This window comes from Phascolarctos cinereus, unplaced genomic scaffold (genome assembly GCF_003287225.1).
Source record: "Phascolarctos cinereus isolate Bilbo 61053 unplaced genomic scaffold, phaCin_HiC Scaffold_1;HRSCAF=81, whole genome shotgun sequence".
In the NCBI taxonomy this organism is placed as follows: Eukaryota; Metazoa; Chordata; class Mammalia; order Diprotodontia; family Phascolarctidae; genus Phascolarctos; species Phascolarctos cinereus.
In genome coordinates this window covers 247,851,581-247,868,068 of record NW_027555514.1, presented here as the reverse complement: position 1 = coordinate 247,868,068, position 16,488 = coordinate 247,851,581, and the positions used below count along the sequence as shown (strand labels likewise).

At 36.5% G+C, this 16,488-nt stretch overlaps 1 protein-coding gene across 1 annotated transcript in view; it reads right to left on the bottom strand.

Annotated features, from left to right (window-relative positions):
* Positions 1 to 312: 312 nt before the first annotated feature.
* PTPRQ (protein tyrosine phosphatase receptor type Q) overlaps positions 313 to 16,488 on the bottom strand; it is a 267,228-nt gene continuing 251,052 nt past the window's right edge. The window contains 6 exon segments of the mRNA XM_020993501.2: positions 313 to 1,820; positions 2,073 to 2,196; positions 7,561 to 7,696; positions 13,856 to 14,004; positions 15,846 to 15,971; positions 16,141 to 16,275. Coding sequence (XP_020849160.2) covers positions 1,783 to 1,820; positions 2,073 to 2,196; positions 7,561 to 7,696; positions 13,856 to 14,004; positions 15,846 to 15,971; positions 16,141 to 16,275 — 708 coding nt within the window. The 3' untranslated portion in view covers positions 313 to 1,782.

Below are 16,488 nucleotides of genomic sequence, written 5' to 3'. Positions count from 1 at the left end.
TTCCTCATCTATAAAATGATCTGGAGAAGTGAATGGCAAACCACTCCAGTATCTGCCAAAAAATGCCCCCCAAAACCCAAAAAAACAACATACACACAACTGGGGTCTCAAATAGTTGGACATGACTTAACAACAAAATCAAATTATTTCTTGCATTATGAATTCTAGGTTAGTTGATTCACATATCACAATAATTGATTTACCCTTGAGGGAAATGATGGGCCAGTTATGCTTTCACAACTTATATGAAACTAAGCATCTCATAGGAAAAGGATAAAGTTTCAACTTCTGGTTGCAAAAAAGTAATCCAAATCACAAAATATATTTATTAGTCATCAAATAGTTATATATATATATATATTAAAGCACATGTGAAATCAATATTAGTTGTATTAACATTTTCAAAAATATCTTGGGTCTTACCACAGTAGCAAACTTCTTTCATTGGACTGTCATCTGCACTAAAAATTATATCAATACGTCAACCAACAAATGTTTATGTGGGAGTTATTTAAGTAGTATTAGGAGTTTAGACAAGTTGATACTATTCGCTTTAAATATTCAAATGAAATATATGCATACTAACTAAACTATTCTGAAGTTCAAAATCTAATTATTATGCTTCTTTTCATTTCCTGACAAACTGAGGAAATAGAAGCTTTTCTTTCCAAATCTCTTTATGCTTTGCTTTTGGATTCCACTTCTTTATTTCTAGGTACGACATCAAACATCACCCTCCCCCCCCCAAATGAAACAATACTAGAAAGTGAAATATGGACCACGCTATTCAAACTGATCTTAAGACCCTGTTGGCACCACGGTAGTACAATAAACTGCTTAATCTACATTATTAGTTTACAAGTTGGAATCACACTACAGTTGTTCATTTGTTTTTTTTTTTTTTAAGTTAGTATTAGCAGGTACAGGAATACTCCAAAAATATACAGTAATCAGATCAGTCTATTCCTAAGGTACAACATTCAGACAAACCAACTCTACACTGTATTTTAAAATAGAACAAAACATTTTTGATGGAACATTCCCAGAAGCTGTCCAGTTTGAGGGATGCTTTGGTACTTTATACATATTGATGAACCATTTTCTCTCTTCACTTCTTTGTTTTCTTCTATTTAAAAAAAAAACTGGGGATCACAAAGCAGCTTAAATAGCCCTGTGTCCCTGAAGAGCTACTGTGTGTTGTATAAAACCTGAATAATTCCTGCAGTGTCAGGGGGTGACTGTTCAGCTGTTCAGGATCATAAGTTGATATCCCAGCACTCATAAAACAGAAGATTCAAAACCCAGGAACATACATCGAGGCAGAGATCATCATGACAGTTCTGGAAGTAATCCACAAGAAATGTCAACACCCAGGAGGCCAAAAGGCCACCACTGCATCAACATTTTCAGCATGGACTTAAAATCAGGGAGAATTCACAGTGAAGTATTCATGCTAAGGGGATGATAACTTCACATTACATTTGGCCCATTAAAAAAAAAAAAATGTGTTGATCTGCAAGATACTCTGGGGTGCCTCAGAGGACACATTTGTTTTAAAGGCAGACTATGTAATTCTGTGCAAAATTTTTTAAAAATGAAGAAACTGTGTTACCTAGATGTTTTCATAAAACAACTGTTACACACTTTTTAACAATTTTTGTTAAAAAAAAAAAGAGGATTTTTTTTTAAGATTGCGAGTTTTAATCCAGGTTAATAAGGGAATACATTTGGCCCTTGGGACATGAAAAAAATTTCTCCAGATGTAATCTTTTGTCAGAATATTTACATGGTGGTTTCTTCCCATTCAAGCTCAACATCACCTAAAAACATAAAAGGACAGGTTACAAAAAAGAAATCATAGTTAAATCTGCATCATTTCAAAAAGTTCAGTGAGAAGATATAACATACATAAGTGGCCCTACTGTGACTTGGGTTAAAGGGGAGTAGAGGAATCATGTTTACACTGACTGGCCCCCTAAATGCTTGTCAAAGTACGCTCACTTTTAAATAATGCACCTGCTGGGGTGGGGGTGGGGGAGAAAATAAGTTGGGTACAACCTGTCTCTGTTTACCTTCCATGGCATCCAAAGAGTCCATCTTCTGAAGGGCTGAATAATTCACAAAACAGATGGGCTGATGACTTCCCTTACTTGATAACAGATCCAAAATGCACTGATGCAAAAAAATGTATTGTGCCTGGACAGCAAAGAAATGCAAAGTGAACCAAAAATATTTTTGAGGACTTATTTTGAAGAATTATACAGAACAATAAAGGCATAAATGAAAGAGGCTGTTGTTTTGGAGTGATTGCACGCCATTTACAACAAAGGGTCCCTTAGCAAACACTTAGCACAGTGCCTAGCACACAGTATGTGCTCAATAAATGCTTGCGGCTAGATTGCTATCTCCATACATCTTGTCATTTCTGATGACTTCAGGAATCTTTTCTTTCTTTTTTTTTTGATTGGAAAAAATATGTAATTTTAATTAATTTATTTCAGGAATCTTTATCCAGGTGACTAAACTCCAAATGCTTGCTGAGATGGTTAAAAATGACAAACCATTAGTTTTTTGTACTTTTCTTCAATTTCATATTTCATTTGATTGCTCATTCATTTAAAAAGCATTTATTAAGCACTTACTACATGCCAGACACATTGTTAGTAGCAGGCGATATGGAGACAAAAATAAAACAATGCCTGTCCTCAAAGAACTTAAATTCTACTGGAAAAAATAGTATGTAAAGATATAAGGAAACGTAAAATATACACAGAGTAAATGCAAAGTCATTTTCAGGTAGGGGAGACCACAGCAACAAAAAAGATCACATAAGGATAAGCTAAAGAATAGGACCTCTTTTAAAATGGTTTGCTAGGCAGCAGGGTTGTAGAAAGGAGGTAAGGATCTTTGTAAAGCTGAAGCTGGAGGCGGCAAAAACTTTCCAAGGGGCAATTATTATTATCATTTTTTAAAGTCCCCACAGCTGTGACTACACCTCTCCAAAAGACCAGGTTGAACTTAAAATTGAAAAAAATAAGTTGTGTCTGTCACATTTTGTGTACCTGATATCAAACATTTGGGAACTCTTTCTAAATAATTAAATATAACACTAACACAACAGGACACTTGAAGTAGCCCCGGAGGTGGGTCAGGAATATTGTTCCCAATGGCAGCGTCTGTGTAGGAAGCATTCGGTTCCTCAAGGAAATCACTGTGTGGGATGGCACATAGTTGGATGTATTAGGTCTTGTGGGTTTGTTAAAAAGTGACTCTCCTGATATCTGATGGTTGTGACCAGTCCCAGCAGCTCTTCTTCTGATAGGAGAGGGGAAAGCAATGGATGCTAAAACTTGTAATTGGGTATGTTATGGTACAACATGACAATTCTGGGACAATTCTCAGAGTGTGGGTATTTTTAAGATGAACCTGCGATTTCATCCACGTAGAAATGCCCTCCACTAGAACAGATTGTCAATTTTTCTACAATTAATAATAATACAGAATATTTCTATAATACTGTAAGGTTTATAAAGCAGTTTAATAAATAATGATAACTATACTAATAATAGATCATATTTATATAGCACTTTCAGCTTTGCAAAGCATTTTATATACATTTTCTCAGTTGATTCACACAACAATACTGTGAGACAGGTGCTATTATTGTTATTATTTTTATTTTTTAGGCAATTGGGGCTAAGTGACTTGCCCAGAGTCACATAATTAGTAAGTGTCAAGTGTTTGGTCTGAGGCCGGATTTGAACTCAGGTCCTCCTGACTTCAGGGCCAGTGCTCTATCCACTGCACCACCTAGTTGCGCCCACTGTGCCACCTATCTGCCCCAGTAGGTGCTATTATTGTTACCGCTTTACAGATAAATAAACTAAGGCTGAGAAATGTGACAGCGATTAAGTAACTGAGGCAGATTTGATGTTCTCTTCATGACTTTGGGTCTAGTGCTCCATCCACTGTACCACCTAGCTGTGGTAGAAAGTATAGATGTGGAAAATCTTATGGAATCAATAACTACAATAATTGTACAAAAACTTCCCGTACATTTTCCTTCCACTTAGGGGGATGTATGGGGGGAAGCTATGTCAGAGTGATTCTGAATCTCTAGGTGGAGTTAAGAACAGGCCCATTATCCAAAAGGTACTCATGGTCAGTAGCGCCATCTTGGAGAAGGCAGCATAAGGCAGTAGAAGTAGGCTTGGAATCAGTAGAGACCTGTATTCAAGTCTTGAACCTGATACTTATTGGTTATCTGACGGTGGGTTACATACTCAACATTTCTGAGCTTCAGTTTCCTCATTTCTAAAATGAGTATCGACATGCCTATAAAGCCCACCCACAGTTGTTGTAAAGTGATTTGCAAAACATTAAAGTACTTTAGCTCTTATTATTGGGTTTGTGAATGTGCCCCTAACCATGGATGGCTGCAGGGGTACTCAAGACACAAAGCACCATCTCATGGCTAGCAAGTGCCCTTAAGTGTACTGCTGTTGGAGCCAATGAGGACTACAGCAGCTGCTTGTATATGAAGGAATGCAGGCCTGTAACAACTAAGATCATTTGATAGTAGCTCTGTTTCTTCTCTACTATAAGAAAAAGGCACTGAGGAACTCAAAATGCCTTGAGGGTAGGAATTTTTCCTTTTTTTGGCTTTGTAACTCTAGCACAATGCCTGGCACATAGCAGCCATTTAGCAAATGTTCTTTGAATAGAATTAGCACCAGAATGGTAGTGAAAGTGCTATAAAGCCTATTCTTCTTGGGAAGGTTGCTTTGTGTGTTACAATAGGGTGGCATAAGCCACTGCTACAGTTGATGCTCTATTCAATGACATCAAATTTACATATGCATATAAGTGGAAAGTTGTGGAAACCTTGTGATTTTCCATATATGTACATATAATGTATTTTCATATATACTACGTGTGTGTATGTGCATGTGTTTATGGGATGAAAGACAGTCATGAAGCAGCAGACAGAAGGCTTTCCACAAAGACAGGAAGGCGTGGATGGGTTCAAATCCTGCCTTGGCCACATAATGGCTGTATGACCTTGGCAAGTCATTTAATCTCTCAGTTCTTTTGTAAATTCTCTATGATTATGAATTTCAGTGAAGGTGCCCACCTGTGGAGAGAACTTAGTTATCTTGGAGTTTCCTATACCAATATTGGTTTAGTACTGTCCTTAAAATATAAATATGCAAACGAATCCATGAAAAATATTAGGTAAACATTGTTTTTTTCTACATAACTACATAAATATTTTGTCACAGATGATAATATATATGTTTCATCATGTTTGCAGATCACTGGATGAAGTAAAGAAATTACTTCCAAACAGAAAATGTTTCTTTTTTGCATAACTTTTTTTGCTTCTATTATTTCAGTTTTAAACAGAAATCAGAGACCCAATCTAACATACAATCTGCCAATTTTTACATATTTATATATGTACACACATGCATATTTATATTGATATATATGTATACACATATAGACATATGCATTTATGTATATCTGTGTATATGTACATATATGTGTGTACACGGATATTTTGTTGTTGTTATTTAGTAATTTCAGTGATGTCTAACTTTTCATGACCACATTTGGGATTTTTTTTGGCAAAGATACTGGAGTGGTTTGCCATTTCCTTCTCTAGTTCATTTTATAGATGAGGAACTGAGGCAAACAGGGTTAAGTGACTTGTCCAGGCTCACACAGCAAGTAAGTGTCTGAGGCTGTATCTGAACACAGGAAAATGAATTTTTCTGGCTTCAGGCATAGCACTCTATCCACTGTACCACCTAGCTGCATATACATACATACATACATACATACATGTGTATGTGTATGTATAAGTAGGCATGCATATGTAAGCACAGCCACGTATATGCATGTATGTGTATATATGTGCATTAAATTCTACTGGAAAAAATGGTATGTAAACATATAAGGAAACATAAAATATACACAGAATAAACACAAAGTCATTTTCAGGTAAAGGAGACCACAGCAAACAAGGGGAGGCAAAGCAGGAAAAGATCACATAAGAATAAGCTAAAGAATAGGATTTCTTTTTAAATGGTTTGCTAGGCAGCAGGGTTGTAGAAAGGAGATGAGGATCTTCGCAAAGCTGAAGCTGGAGTGGCAAAAACTTTCCAAGTGCATATGTATATATGTATGTATGTGTGTGTGTGTGTGTGTGTATGTATATGTGTATATATTATTAGAGATAATTATTCTATATTATATGTAATATAGATAGAATATGTAATATTTATATAAAAATCATCATTAATGGAAATGTAGGCTATTACTCTATAATTCTACTAATAATTGACATTTAGAGAAAATTCTCCATATTAATTTTGGTTATTATTTTTAACACCCTTTGAAAAGAAGGAATATTGCAAAGTGCATAGGGAGCTGACCCAAGAGTCAGGAAAACTGGGTACCATGTTCTGACTCTGACATACACTGTCTATGTGACCTTGATCAGGTCACAAGGCAACTCACTGACCCTAAACTATAGAATTGCCACTATTCATTGGTAAGAAGGAGTTTCCAGGGAGTTCCACAAACCAATTAAATCATAAGTCGGTACCAAATAAAAATTTCACCAGTATTAAATATGAAAATGGATTGATGAATTTTGCTTCTTTTTTCCTTCTAGGGACATTATTCTGAAGGAGAATATTATTAAGGACAAGGGGGCAGCAAATCCGAAAGTAAGATTATTAGCCTTCAAATTATTCAAAGCTATTCACTGATTTATGTCAAAATTAGCTTTTTTGAAAGTATAAATAGTAAAATTCTGTAAAATGTCAGAATTAAAAAAAAAAACTAAACATCATATCTTGTATAAGGAGGAAGGGAAAGGAATTAGCATATATATAGTGGTTAATATGTGTCAGGTACTTTGCATATGTATCTAATTTGATCCTTACAACACCCTTGAGAGGTAAGTACTGTTTATATGCCTATTTTACAGGCAGGGAAACTGAGGCAAGAAGCATTTTTCTTGTTGTTGTTGTTGTTTTCAGTGACTTGCCCAGGGTCACACAGCTATTTTAGTAAGTTAGCTAGAGGAGCAGCTAGATGGTACAGTGAATATAGCACTGGGCTTGGAATCAGGAAGACTCATCTTTCAGAGTTCCAATCCTGGCTCACACACTTACTAGCTCTGTGACCCTGAACAAGTCACTTAACCCTGTTTGCCTCAGTTTCCTCAGCTATAAAATGAGGTGGAGAAGGAAATGGCAAACCACTCCAGTATCTTCGCCAAGAAAACCCCAAATGGGCTCCTGAGAAGTCAGACACAAATGAAATAACAGAAACCACAACACAATTAGCTTGTATTTGAGGTCACTCTGACAGCAAGTCCAGCACTTTATCCACTGAACCCTTCTCTGCCTCAGAAATTTGGTTCTAATTATCTCCTTTAAAGCTTTATGTGCTTGAAAAGGGACGTCAGCATTTCATCTGAAGGCTTGTTTTCCATATACCAGCCCTGGATGGGTTCAGAGGACTGCTGGGAGCTTTCTGTCTTACCAGGTTCTGTACCATGCACATCCTCTCACTTCTCAGTTCTGCTACAAGTCCGTATATATCCACAAAATCGTGGTCATTTATATGTTGTGTTAAGTGGTCCAGAGCAATAAAAACTCCAGTTCTTCCAACTCCAGCACTGCGAAGGAAACAGAACACAGATTATGAGTAATTTACACTGTATCTGACATAGCAACTTGCTGGTGCTTAGTAAATGGAAGACTAATGGGACAGTGGATAGAGTGCTGGGCGTGGAGTGAGGAAGACCCAAGTTTAATTCTGGCTTCAGACACCTCCTAGCTGTGTGACCCTGGACAAGTCACTTTACCCTGTTTGCCTCAGTTTCTTCATCTGTAAAATGAGCTGAAGAAGGAAATGGCAAACCACTCCAGTGTATCTGCCAAGAAAACCGCAAATGCAGTCATGAAGAGTCAGACGTGACTGAAAATGATTAAATAACAACATCAAGGTCCTTTGCCCCTGCAAATTTATAATTCTATGAAATGCTCATTGATGATGACAATGAGGAAGAGGAAACTTGCTACTAAGAAATGTCACCCATTTCAAATATGAAACGTCTTCATAACATAGTGTGTAGCATAGTGCTTGGCTCACAGTAGGCTTTTAATAAATGCTTGTCAACTTGACTATACAGCTTTTTTCTCCACTGTGTTGGAATCAAGGTGTCCTGCTCTCCTATACATTTTTAAAATCTTTTCCTTAGTCTGCTATTTCTCACAGATACAACTGACAAATGATTTAAGAAGGCAGAGGGAAATAAAACACTGGACTTGGAAACAGGTCTAAACTAATTTTGAAAACTTCCTCAGAGACTTAGTAGCTGTGTGACTATGGGCAAGTCATTTTATAAGTATTTTTATATTTGTTTTTGTTGTTGTTGTTGTTTTTGGTAGAGGCAATCAGGGTTGAATGACTTGCCCTGGCTTATATAGCTAGTTAAGTATCTGAGGATGGATTTGAACTCAGGTCCTCCTGACTCCAGAGCTGGTCCTCCATGCACTTTGCCACCTAGCTACCCCTCCAAGCCACTTTGACCTCCCTCTGCCCCTGTTTTCTCATCTCATCTCTAGACTCTTAACTTGATCTCACAAGTGAGAACTGAATGGGAAAACATACATAAAGTACTATATAAACATTAGCTTTTTGTTTTTATGACACTTTCATTTTAATGCTTGAGTACGTGCCTTACCCAGTGAAATTTTTTTTTGGGGGTGGCAAAAACAAAAAACAAAAAATGAAATTTCAACGAAATCGAGAAACTGCAACAGAAATATATGTAACAACTCCCACCACCCCATAGCATTAACTATATTCTTGAGGATAGCAGGCTTACTTCTAGGGAAGCATTAGCATACACTGGACAATGTGCTGACTCAAGAGATGGGGTTCTTGCCCATGAAGATATTTTTTTTTAATTTTGAGAATTTCAACAGAATTGGGTTTTTTTTGTCATCATGTGTATTATATTTTATGCATTTTAAAACACTACATCTTAAAAACATAATTCCGATTAGGGGCCCATAGGCTTTGCCAGACTGCTGAAGGGTCCATGACAAACAAAATGTTAAGAATCCCTGCTTTGGAGTCAGAAAACATGGATTCAGATTTTCCCTAAGACATTTTTTCTATAGTCTTGAATAAGTCACTTAGCTTTTCTGGACCTCAATTTTCTTTTCTGCAAATTAAGGGATTTGGACTAGATGGCTTTCAGGGACCGCTTCAGCTCTTAATGTAATTGTTAATTACTTCAAATGAGATAATACATGTAAACTGCAAACTGCTATATACATTTCTATCATTTTCTATCATTAGGGTAAATGGTATGATATGCTTTAAGAACTGGAAAAGGATGAAGAAGGGGGTGTCTAGTACCAAAAAGGCTCAAAAATGAAGAGGTTAGGTAACCTGTGAGTTTGTCATCGAGGAGCACAGACACAATTTGGAGGAGCTGGAGAAGGCAGCTCATTATCAATGGCTTTTAATGCCCCCAGAAGTTTACAATCCATCCCTGACTTTAGCGGCACACAATGCTGGCCAAGCAGCCCAGGCGTAATGTGAGCTGGGTGGCTCATACCAGGGATCAAACATGCGCTAGCAGTAAAGAGGGCATCACAATCATGTAGCTTCGAAACCTCAAGGGCATGTGTTGTTGTTATAAGGTTGTCATGGTATAAAACAAGGGTGTAGTCTGTGGAAATTATGTGGCTAAAAAAAAACCACCACAAAAACCACATGCTTTTTATCTGCCATGTAACTGTGGGTATAAAAATGACTACTGACTTCTCACTCTCAAACATGCATTCTGAACTTTTACACTGTCCATGGAAATACAGTTTAAAATATCTTTGTAGCTGAAAAAATATTACATGTGTGTGTGTGTATATATATATATATATATATATATATATATATATATATATACATATATGACAAAGAAAATTTCATTTACTACCTTATAGTTAAACCTTTTAAAGGCAGGGACCATACCTTTTTAAAATCTTTTTACTCCTCTGGCCTTGGCAAAGAGATAGAATGGCAGAGTTATGAGACCATAGATCTAAAACAGTGCAAAAGAGGAGAAGCCAGCTAGTCCAAACTCATTTTACATTTAAGGAAACTGAGGCCTAGGACAGTTAAATGGGTTGTCCACATTTACAGAGGTGGTAAGTACTACAGGTAGAATTTGATCTCAGGTCTTCTAATACCCTAAAGCAGAACCTGAGGCCTTGAGGCCACATGTGGCCTGGAGGAAGCAGGTTCCCCACCCATGCCCTACGGAGTTGACAATGAACTGGTGTTCATTGTGAAAAAGGAGAGACAGCATGGTAGAGCAGGTAAGGGGCTGGCCTAAGAGCCAGTCAGAACCTGAATTCAGGTTCTGTCTCTAACACATAATGACTTTCTGACCATGGATAAGTATCTTATCTTAACTTCTCAGAGTCCCAGCTGACTCTATAAGATTATAAATTACAGACTTAAAAATCTTTATCAGTTCCTGTACCAGGAGTTTTCCATGCCAAAGAAATCACAGGTCTAGACCACAAATATAAGTACCTTGCAGTGTGTGTGTGTGTGTGTGTGTGTGTGTGTGTATGTGTGTGTGTATATATATATGCATATGTATGTATATATATGCATATGTATATATATATATACACACACATACACACATGTGTGCGCATGCGCATATCTGTGTGCATGTGTATGTTGGGGAAAATGGTCCTGGACTCGTGTTTACATCTACTGTGCTATCTCCTTTCACCGATAGAACTCTACTCCAACTTACAGTGTTATCCAGAAGTCTCAGCATTGGAAGTTAATGATTAAGGGCCTTGCCCAGAGTCACACATTTGGTATGTGTCAGTGGTGAGACATGAACCCAGGTTTTTTGATACCAAGGCAAGCCCTTTAACCATTCTACCATGCTGCCTCTCCTTGTCTATAGGAAACACGTAATAAATGTTCACTAGTGTTGGATAAAGACAATAATGAAAGGCATCATAATTGTACTTGAAATTTACAGATTCCGACATGGCCAAGTGGTCATTTCAAAAACTAAGCTGGATAGCAAGATGTAGGGAAAGTGGTAATAGAAGAAAAGTACTGAAATGGACAAAATATTAAAGCCAGGAAAAGCAATGTCTTTGGCTTACATAAACAATGCTTAAAGTACCTCCTTAATTGAATTATCAGTGAAATGTGGTGCTTTTGTTGTATGTAACATAAATTAAACAGAAAACTGGGAAATGGTTGACTTGTTGGGAAATATTTTAGTATATTAATATGACAAATAAAAGCAGAAGGTTAATGATTGATTTGGAATCTAGAACAGATGTTTAAAAGTAAGAATTGGTCAGTGTGTTTTTAACACCATTTGGGGGAAAGGGTGCCTCTTGGACCATGGGCAATGCTATCTTGTTCTATGTCATAGCCATATTCTCACATTGAGGGTGACTCATTAGAGGAAACACAACATAGAGGAAATAGAACTGGGTTGGTAATCAGAAGACCTGGGTATAAATAGTGACTCAAAGATCTTATGATCTATGTGACCTTCAGAAACTCACCTAGGCTCTAGTGACCTCAGTTTCTTCATCTGAGGAGAATAATAATTTCCTACTATATCCTTTATACAACTGATATGAAGAATATACTCTGTAAAACTTAAGTTATATGATTGTAAATGTTATAAGTACCCATTAATGAAAATCATACTTCAGTATTCAACTTTTTCTGATACATCATTCCATGCATAACAAGCAACTCTTTATACATTTGGCCAATTTCATGCAAAGAAAGAGGCTCTAATGCAGGAATTCCAAAACTCAACTGTTCCTGAAAGCTCAGGAATATTTCAGCATTGCATATGATTTATTTTAGTGGTCCAGGCTTAAGAAGGAATTACAGTCTTGATAAAGGTGGTAATGCATGGAATGGAAAGATCTGATAAATATTATTGAAGAACAATTTGTCTCAGTGCCCCCTCCCCAGATACTTCCAAAATTATAACTACCTTGATTTTATAGTCATTTTTCATCTAACTTAAATTTAATAATCTGATATCAATTAATATTGGCTTTTTTCCACTGAACTTAGCCATTACATGGAAATATAGGCTCCTGACCACAAACTCTAAAATAAGGCAGACATTCTTTAAGGTGTTATTTATAGTATGAAACTACTAATTCCTTATTTATCCAGCTGTAACCTCTATAACTTTGGTCATTGAAAGTTTATAGGTTGGTGGATAATTCAGAGATCTACATAGCTGAGGGGGAAAAAAAACTTAGTAAGTTATCTAGGGAAACATATTTACTCTGTCTTTTCCACTAATCTCTGAGACTAGAAAATAGCAATTACTATGAGGGACACATTTTTTTAAATTTATAATTAACTTATATTAAGCAAATTCCAGGACCAAAGTAAAACAGATTTCTCAGAGCCATAATGGAGGAGTAAAAGTGGGAACTAGCTTGAGTTCTCTCAAATTTCCCTACAAACAATATTAAAATAAAGCCTCAAAATGAATTCTGGAGTGGCAGAATAATAAAAAAAAAATTAAATAAAAAAAAAAACAATTTTCACTTAGAAGTTCAGCAGGAAAGGTCTGTTGTATTGGGATGAGAGTGGAGTATAGTCCAATGCAGGCAACACCCTAGTATGGCAGCAATAGCCCTTGAGGGTAACTGAATTGGCAACAGTAGGTTCTGGAGCTCTCAGCCCACAGATGGTGAGGGAGTTGACAACTGGTCAGAAGGAGATTAAAGAGACCCTTTGCTGGTACTGGGAGCAGGACTCTGTTATATGGTCCACATATGGATTTGGGTTGTAGTCCCAGGGCAAGGAGGAGCACTAGCAGGAGTGGGGATCCTGGTCACAGTTCCAGGGCAGAAAAGAGTGCTTGTGGTCACTGAGAGTCCACAGCATAGGCCAGGAGGGGAGTAACCACATCTTTCCTTAGATCATACCACCTTGGAAAAACTGAAAACTTACAGACTCCCAGGGCTAGCTCTGAAAAGAGCAGCATGAAAAACCTAAAGCTTGGGACAGTACCCCTCCACCCCAGGAGCACAGCCCAACTTTAACACAAAGTTAAAAGTCAAGAAATAATCTGGGAAAATGAGCAAACAACAAAAAAAGAACTTGACCACAGAAAGTTACTATGGTGACAGGGAAGATCAAAACAGCTACATCCAAAGCCTCAAAGAAGAATGTGAATTGGTCTCAGGACCTGGAAGAGCTTTAAAAGATTTTAAAAATCAAGTAGGATAGATAGAGGGGGAAATGGGAGAAGAAATGAGAGTGATGCAAGGAGATTTTTCCATAGTAGAAATAGTAATAACAACAATAATAACTGCCAGTTACATAGCATTGTGAGGTTTACTAAATGTTTTTAATACATTAGCTTTTTTGAGTCTAAATGAAAATTCTGTGAGATGATTATTGTCTTTATGACAATGAAAGTCAGGTTACCAATGTGAACAAAAAGCATTTTTGGATCAGTAAGCAAAAGATATTTAATTGTTTTAGCATGGGAAACTCCAGGTATGCTAATTCCTTCCACCAGTGAAGACAGCAAACTGTCTATTACCAAGTAGATAAGTTTCAGGGAGTTGCTTAAAGCAAAAAGAGCTTGATAAGCAGGATTTGGATATTATTCTATACTCAGGATTTGAATATTGATCTTCCTGATTCAAAGCCCATATCTCTAGCCACAATATATCCATTCTTTGATTATTAAAATTTTAAAGTCCATTTGACCATATTTTAAACTTACCTGCAATGAACAACCATTGGTGTGGTGTCATGGGCTCGGTTTGCTCGAATTAACTTCACAAAATGAATTAATGGTGCACTATTTTCAGGAACCCCATGTTCAGGCCAAGCAGTAAAGTTACACTGTCGAACTGTCATACAATCTCCATGCTGGAACCATGTTGTATTAAAGAAGTTTCATAAAAGTAGTATCAGTATAATCATAAAGAATGAAAATAGCAGATCTAAAAACATATTGCAGGTAACACGACAGAAATAACTAGCTTAGTTTTAATATAAGTCAATTCAGTATGACAGATATTTCATTTTATAAAAGATTCAACACTGATACAGTAAGGAAAATTTTACTCTTAATAGAGCAAGAGATTGCTAAGGATGTCTACAAATAGCTATTTCCATTCATATTTATTATACAGTATAATAGAATTCTGGATTTGTGTTCATAAAGTTAGGTTTAGAAAAAGCAATTTTAGAACCCAAACATAAGCAAATTATACAGATATGGCTTCAGAGTATGAAGAGCCTTACACATGGATATAAATGATGAAGAAATGCAAAGGGATCAGGCTTGTGATTCATTGGTATAGGGAAATCCCAGGTGAGGAAACTTCCCTTATCAATGCAGATGGGCCATTCACCACAACTTACTAGTATTAGAGATTGCCTTGCATATTGAGAGGCTAAATGATTGCTGTGGGTCACAGGGTCAGCATGTGTTAGAGAGAATCCAGGCCTTCCTGGCTTCGAGGTCAGCTCTCTATCCAACTATGATGTGCTGAACATTGATGCAGACATATATAGACATAAATATAAATATAGATGATATAGCTAGAGATATACATGTATTTGTATATAAATAAGAAGGAAAACTCAGAAATGGGAATATTCTGAAATATAGAAATCTGGATTATCTGGATTTCTCTCTGTTGAGAGGGAATTAAATTCAAGAGTGTTTATTAAACACTTACTGTGTGCTAAGGACTATGTTAGTCACCAAGGATATGAAGACAAAACAGAAATAGTTTTTATCTTCAAGTTTCTATTCTGTAGTGATAAATATTTTAGGCTGCAACAACTCTAGAATACTGTCCCCTAAGGCACAAAGTGGTTATAATCTGTGTCAATGGAAGGAGTAATCAACCCTCCAAAAAATAATATATCTTAAAAGTAAAGTATGAAATAAGCAGACCAAATAGACAGCAAGTTAGTTTGTTTTTCTTTTTCTACTATAGTATGATGCTTGCACTCTGTGTAACTTAGTCAAAGAATTTGGACTCTGTGACTTAAAAAAAATGTTTACCCTGTTAACTCCTCCAACCAATATAGGTCACATCCTATCTATTACTTATAGCCTTAAAGAGTTGCTGGATGCCCATAAAAATGCCCCGAGTCACACAGCTCTTTAGAAACAGATATTTAAGCCCAAGACTTCCTGAATTCAAGTTCATCACTCTGACAACTCTAATTCTGCAGCTTGGTTCTGTACAGACTGAGGAGATTTCACTATCATTTCATCTACTCCACACCCATACAGAAGTGAACATAAGGGTTTGTCATATCCAATCAACAGGTGCTGACTCTTGCCTCTGTGTTTATGCCTGGGATGTTCTCTCTCCTCATCTGCATTTCTTAGAATCCTTAGCTTGCTTCAGAGTTAAGCTCAAATAACAAAAAATATCCAGAGGCTTATCTGGATTCCACCAATTGCTAATGCCCTCTCCATCAGAAATCATTTTGTATGTACGGGGTATTTAATGTACTACATACAACATATGTTGGTTCCATCAATAGAAAGCAATCTCCTTGACAGCAGACCTCTTTCATTTTTGTGTCTCCATAACTTACCACAATTCTGGAACATACTAGGTGCTTAATAAATGCTTATCAAATTGAAGGTCAAATTACTAGTTATAGCTCTAGAAGTGAATTTTCTTAAAGGTTTTCCTTCCATTTCCTAACTCAAATAACTTCTTCTTTTCTTCTATTTTTACCCTTTCAATTTTCAGATCTCTGATGGTCCAATCAATCTGGATGTCTTCTAATACTTTGGTAATCACTATATCTCCAAATACAGTCACCGGCTTGTTATCTTCTGGCCAATATTGATGGCATCGGATCTGCATTCAGAAAAAAATAGTAAGCCATGAAAATAAAAACTTCTTATCATGACCTCTGATTAAATCAAATGCCTTATCACCTTGAAAGCACTAAAACTAACCCCCAGTTCACACAAAGCAATACAATTGCAAAGCACAGATTTTATGAAATCATTTTAAAGTAACTCACTCGTCCTTTTTCAAAACACTGTGTTAGCATCACTAAAGTTTTTGCTCTGGTTTCCCAGACCATTCGCCAAAAATCTCCTACTGTTCCAGGTAATGGTCCTTGGGTAGCAATAAATTCATTTGGACATAGATAGCCCTAGAAGAAGAAGAAGAAATTAATAAATACTGCATCTATATGCAGAAAGAATCCTATTGCTTTTGTTTATCAGAAGACTTTACATAACTACTAGAGCCTGTTTATATTTTTCCAGGCTAAATAAAAATTAGATCCTAAAATTTCTCAGCACAAACAACTGATATAATAATTAGGTACAATATACTCAGTGTTTAGTGATAAACTGTCAGAATG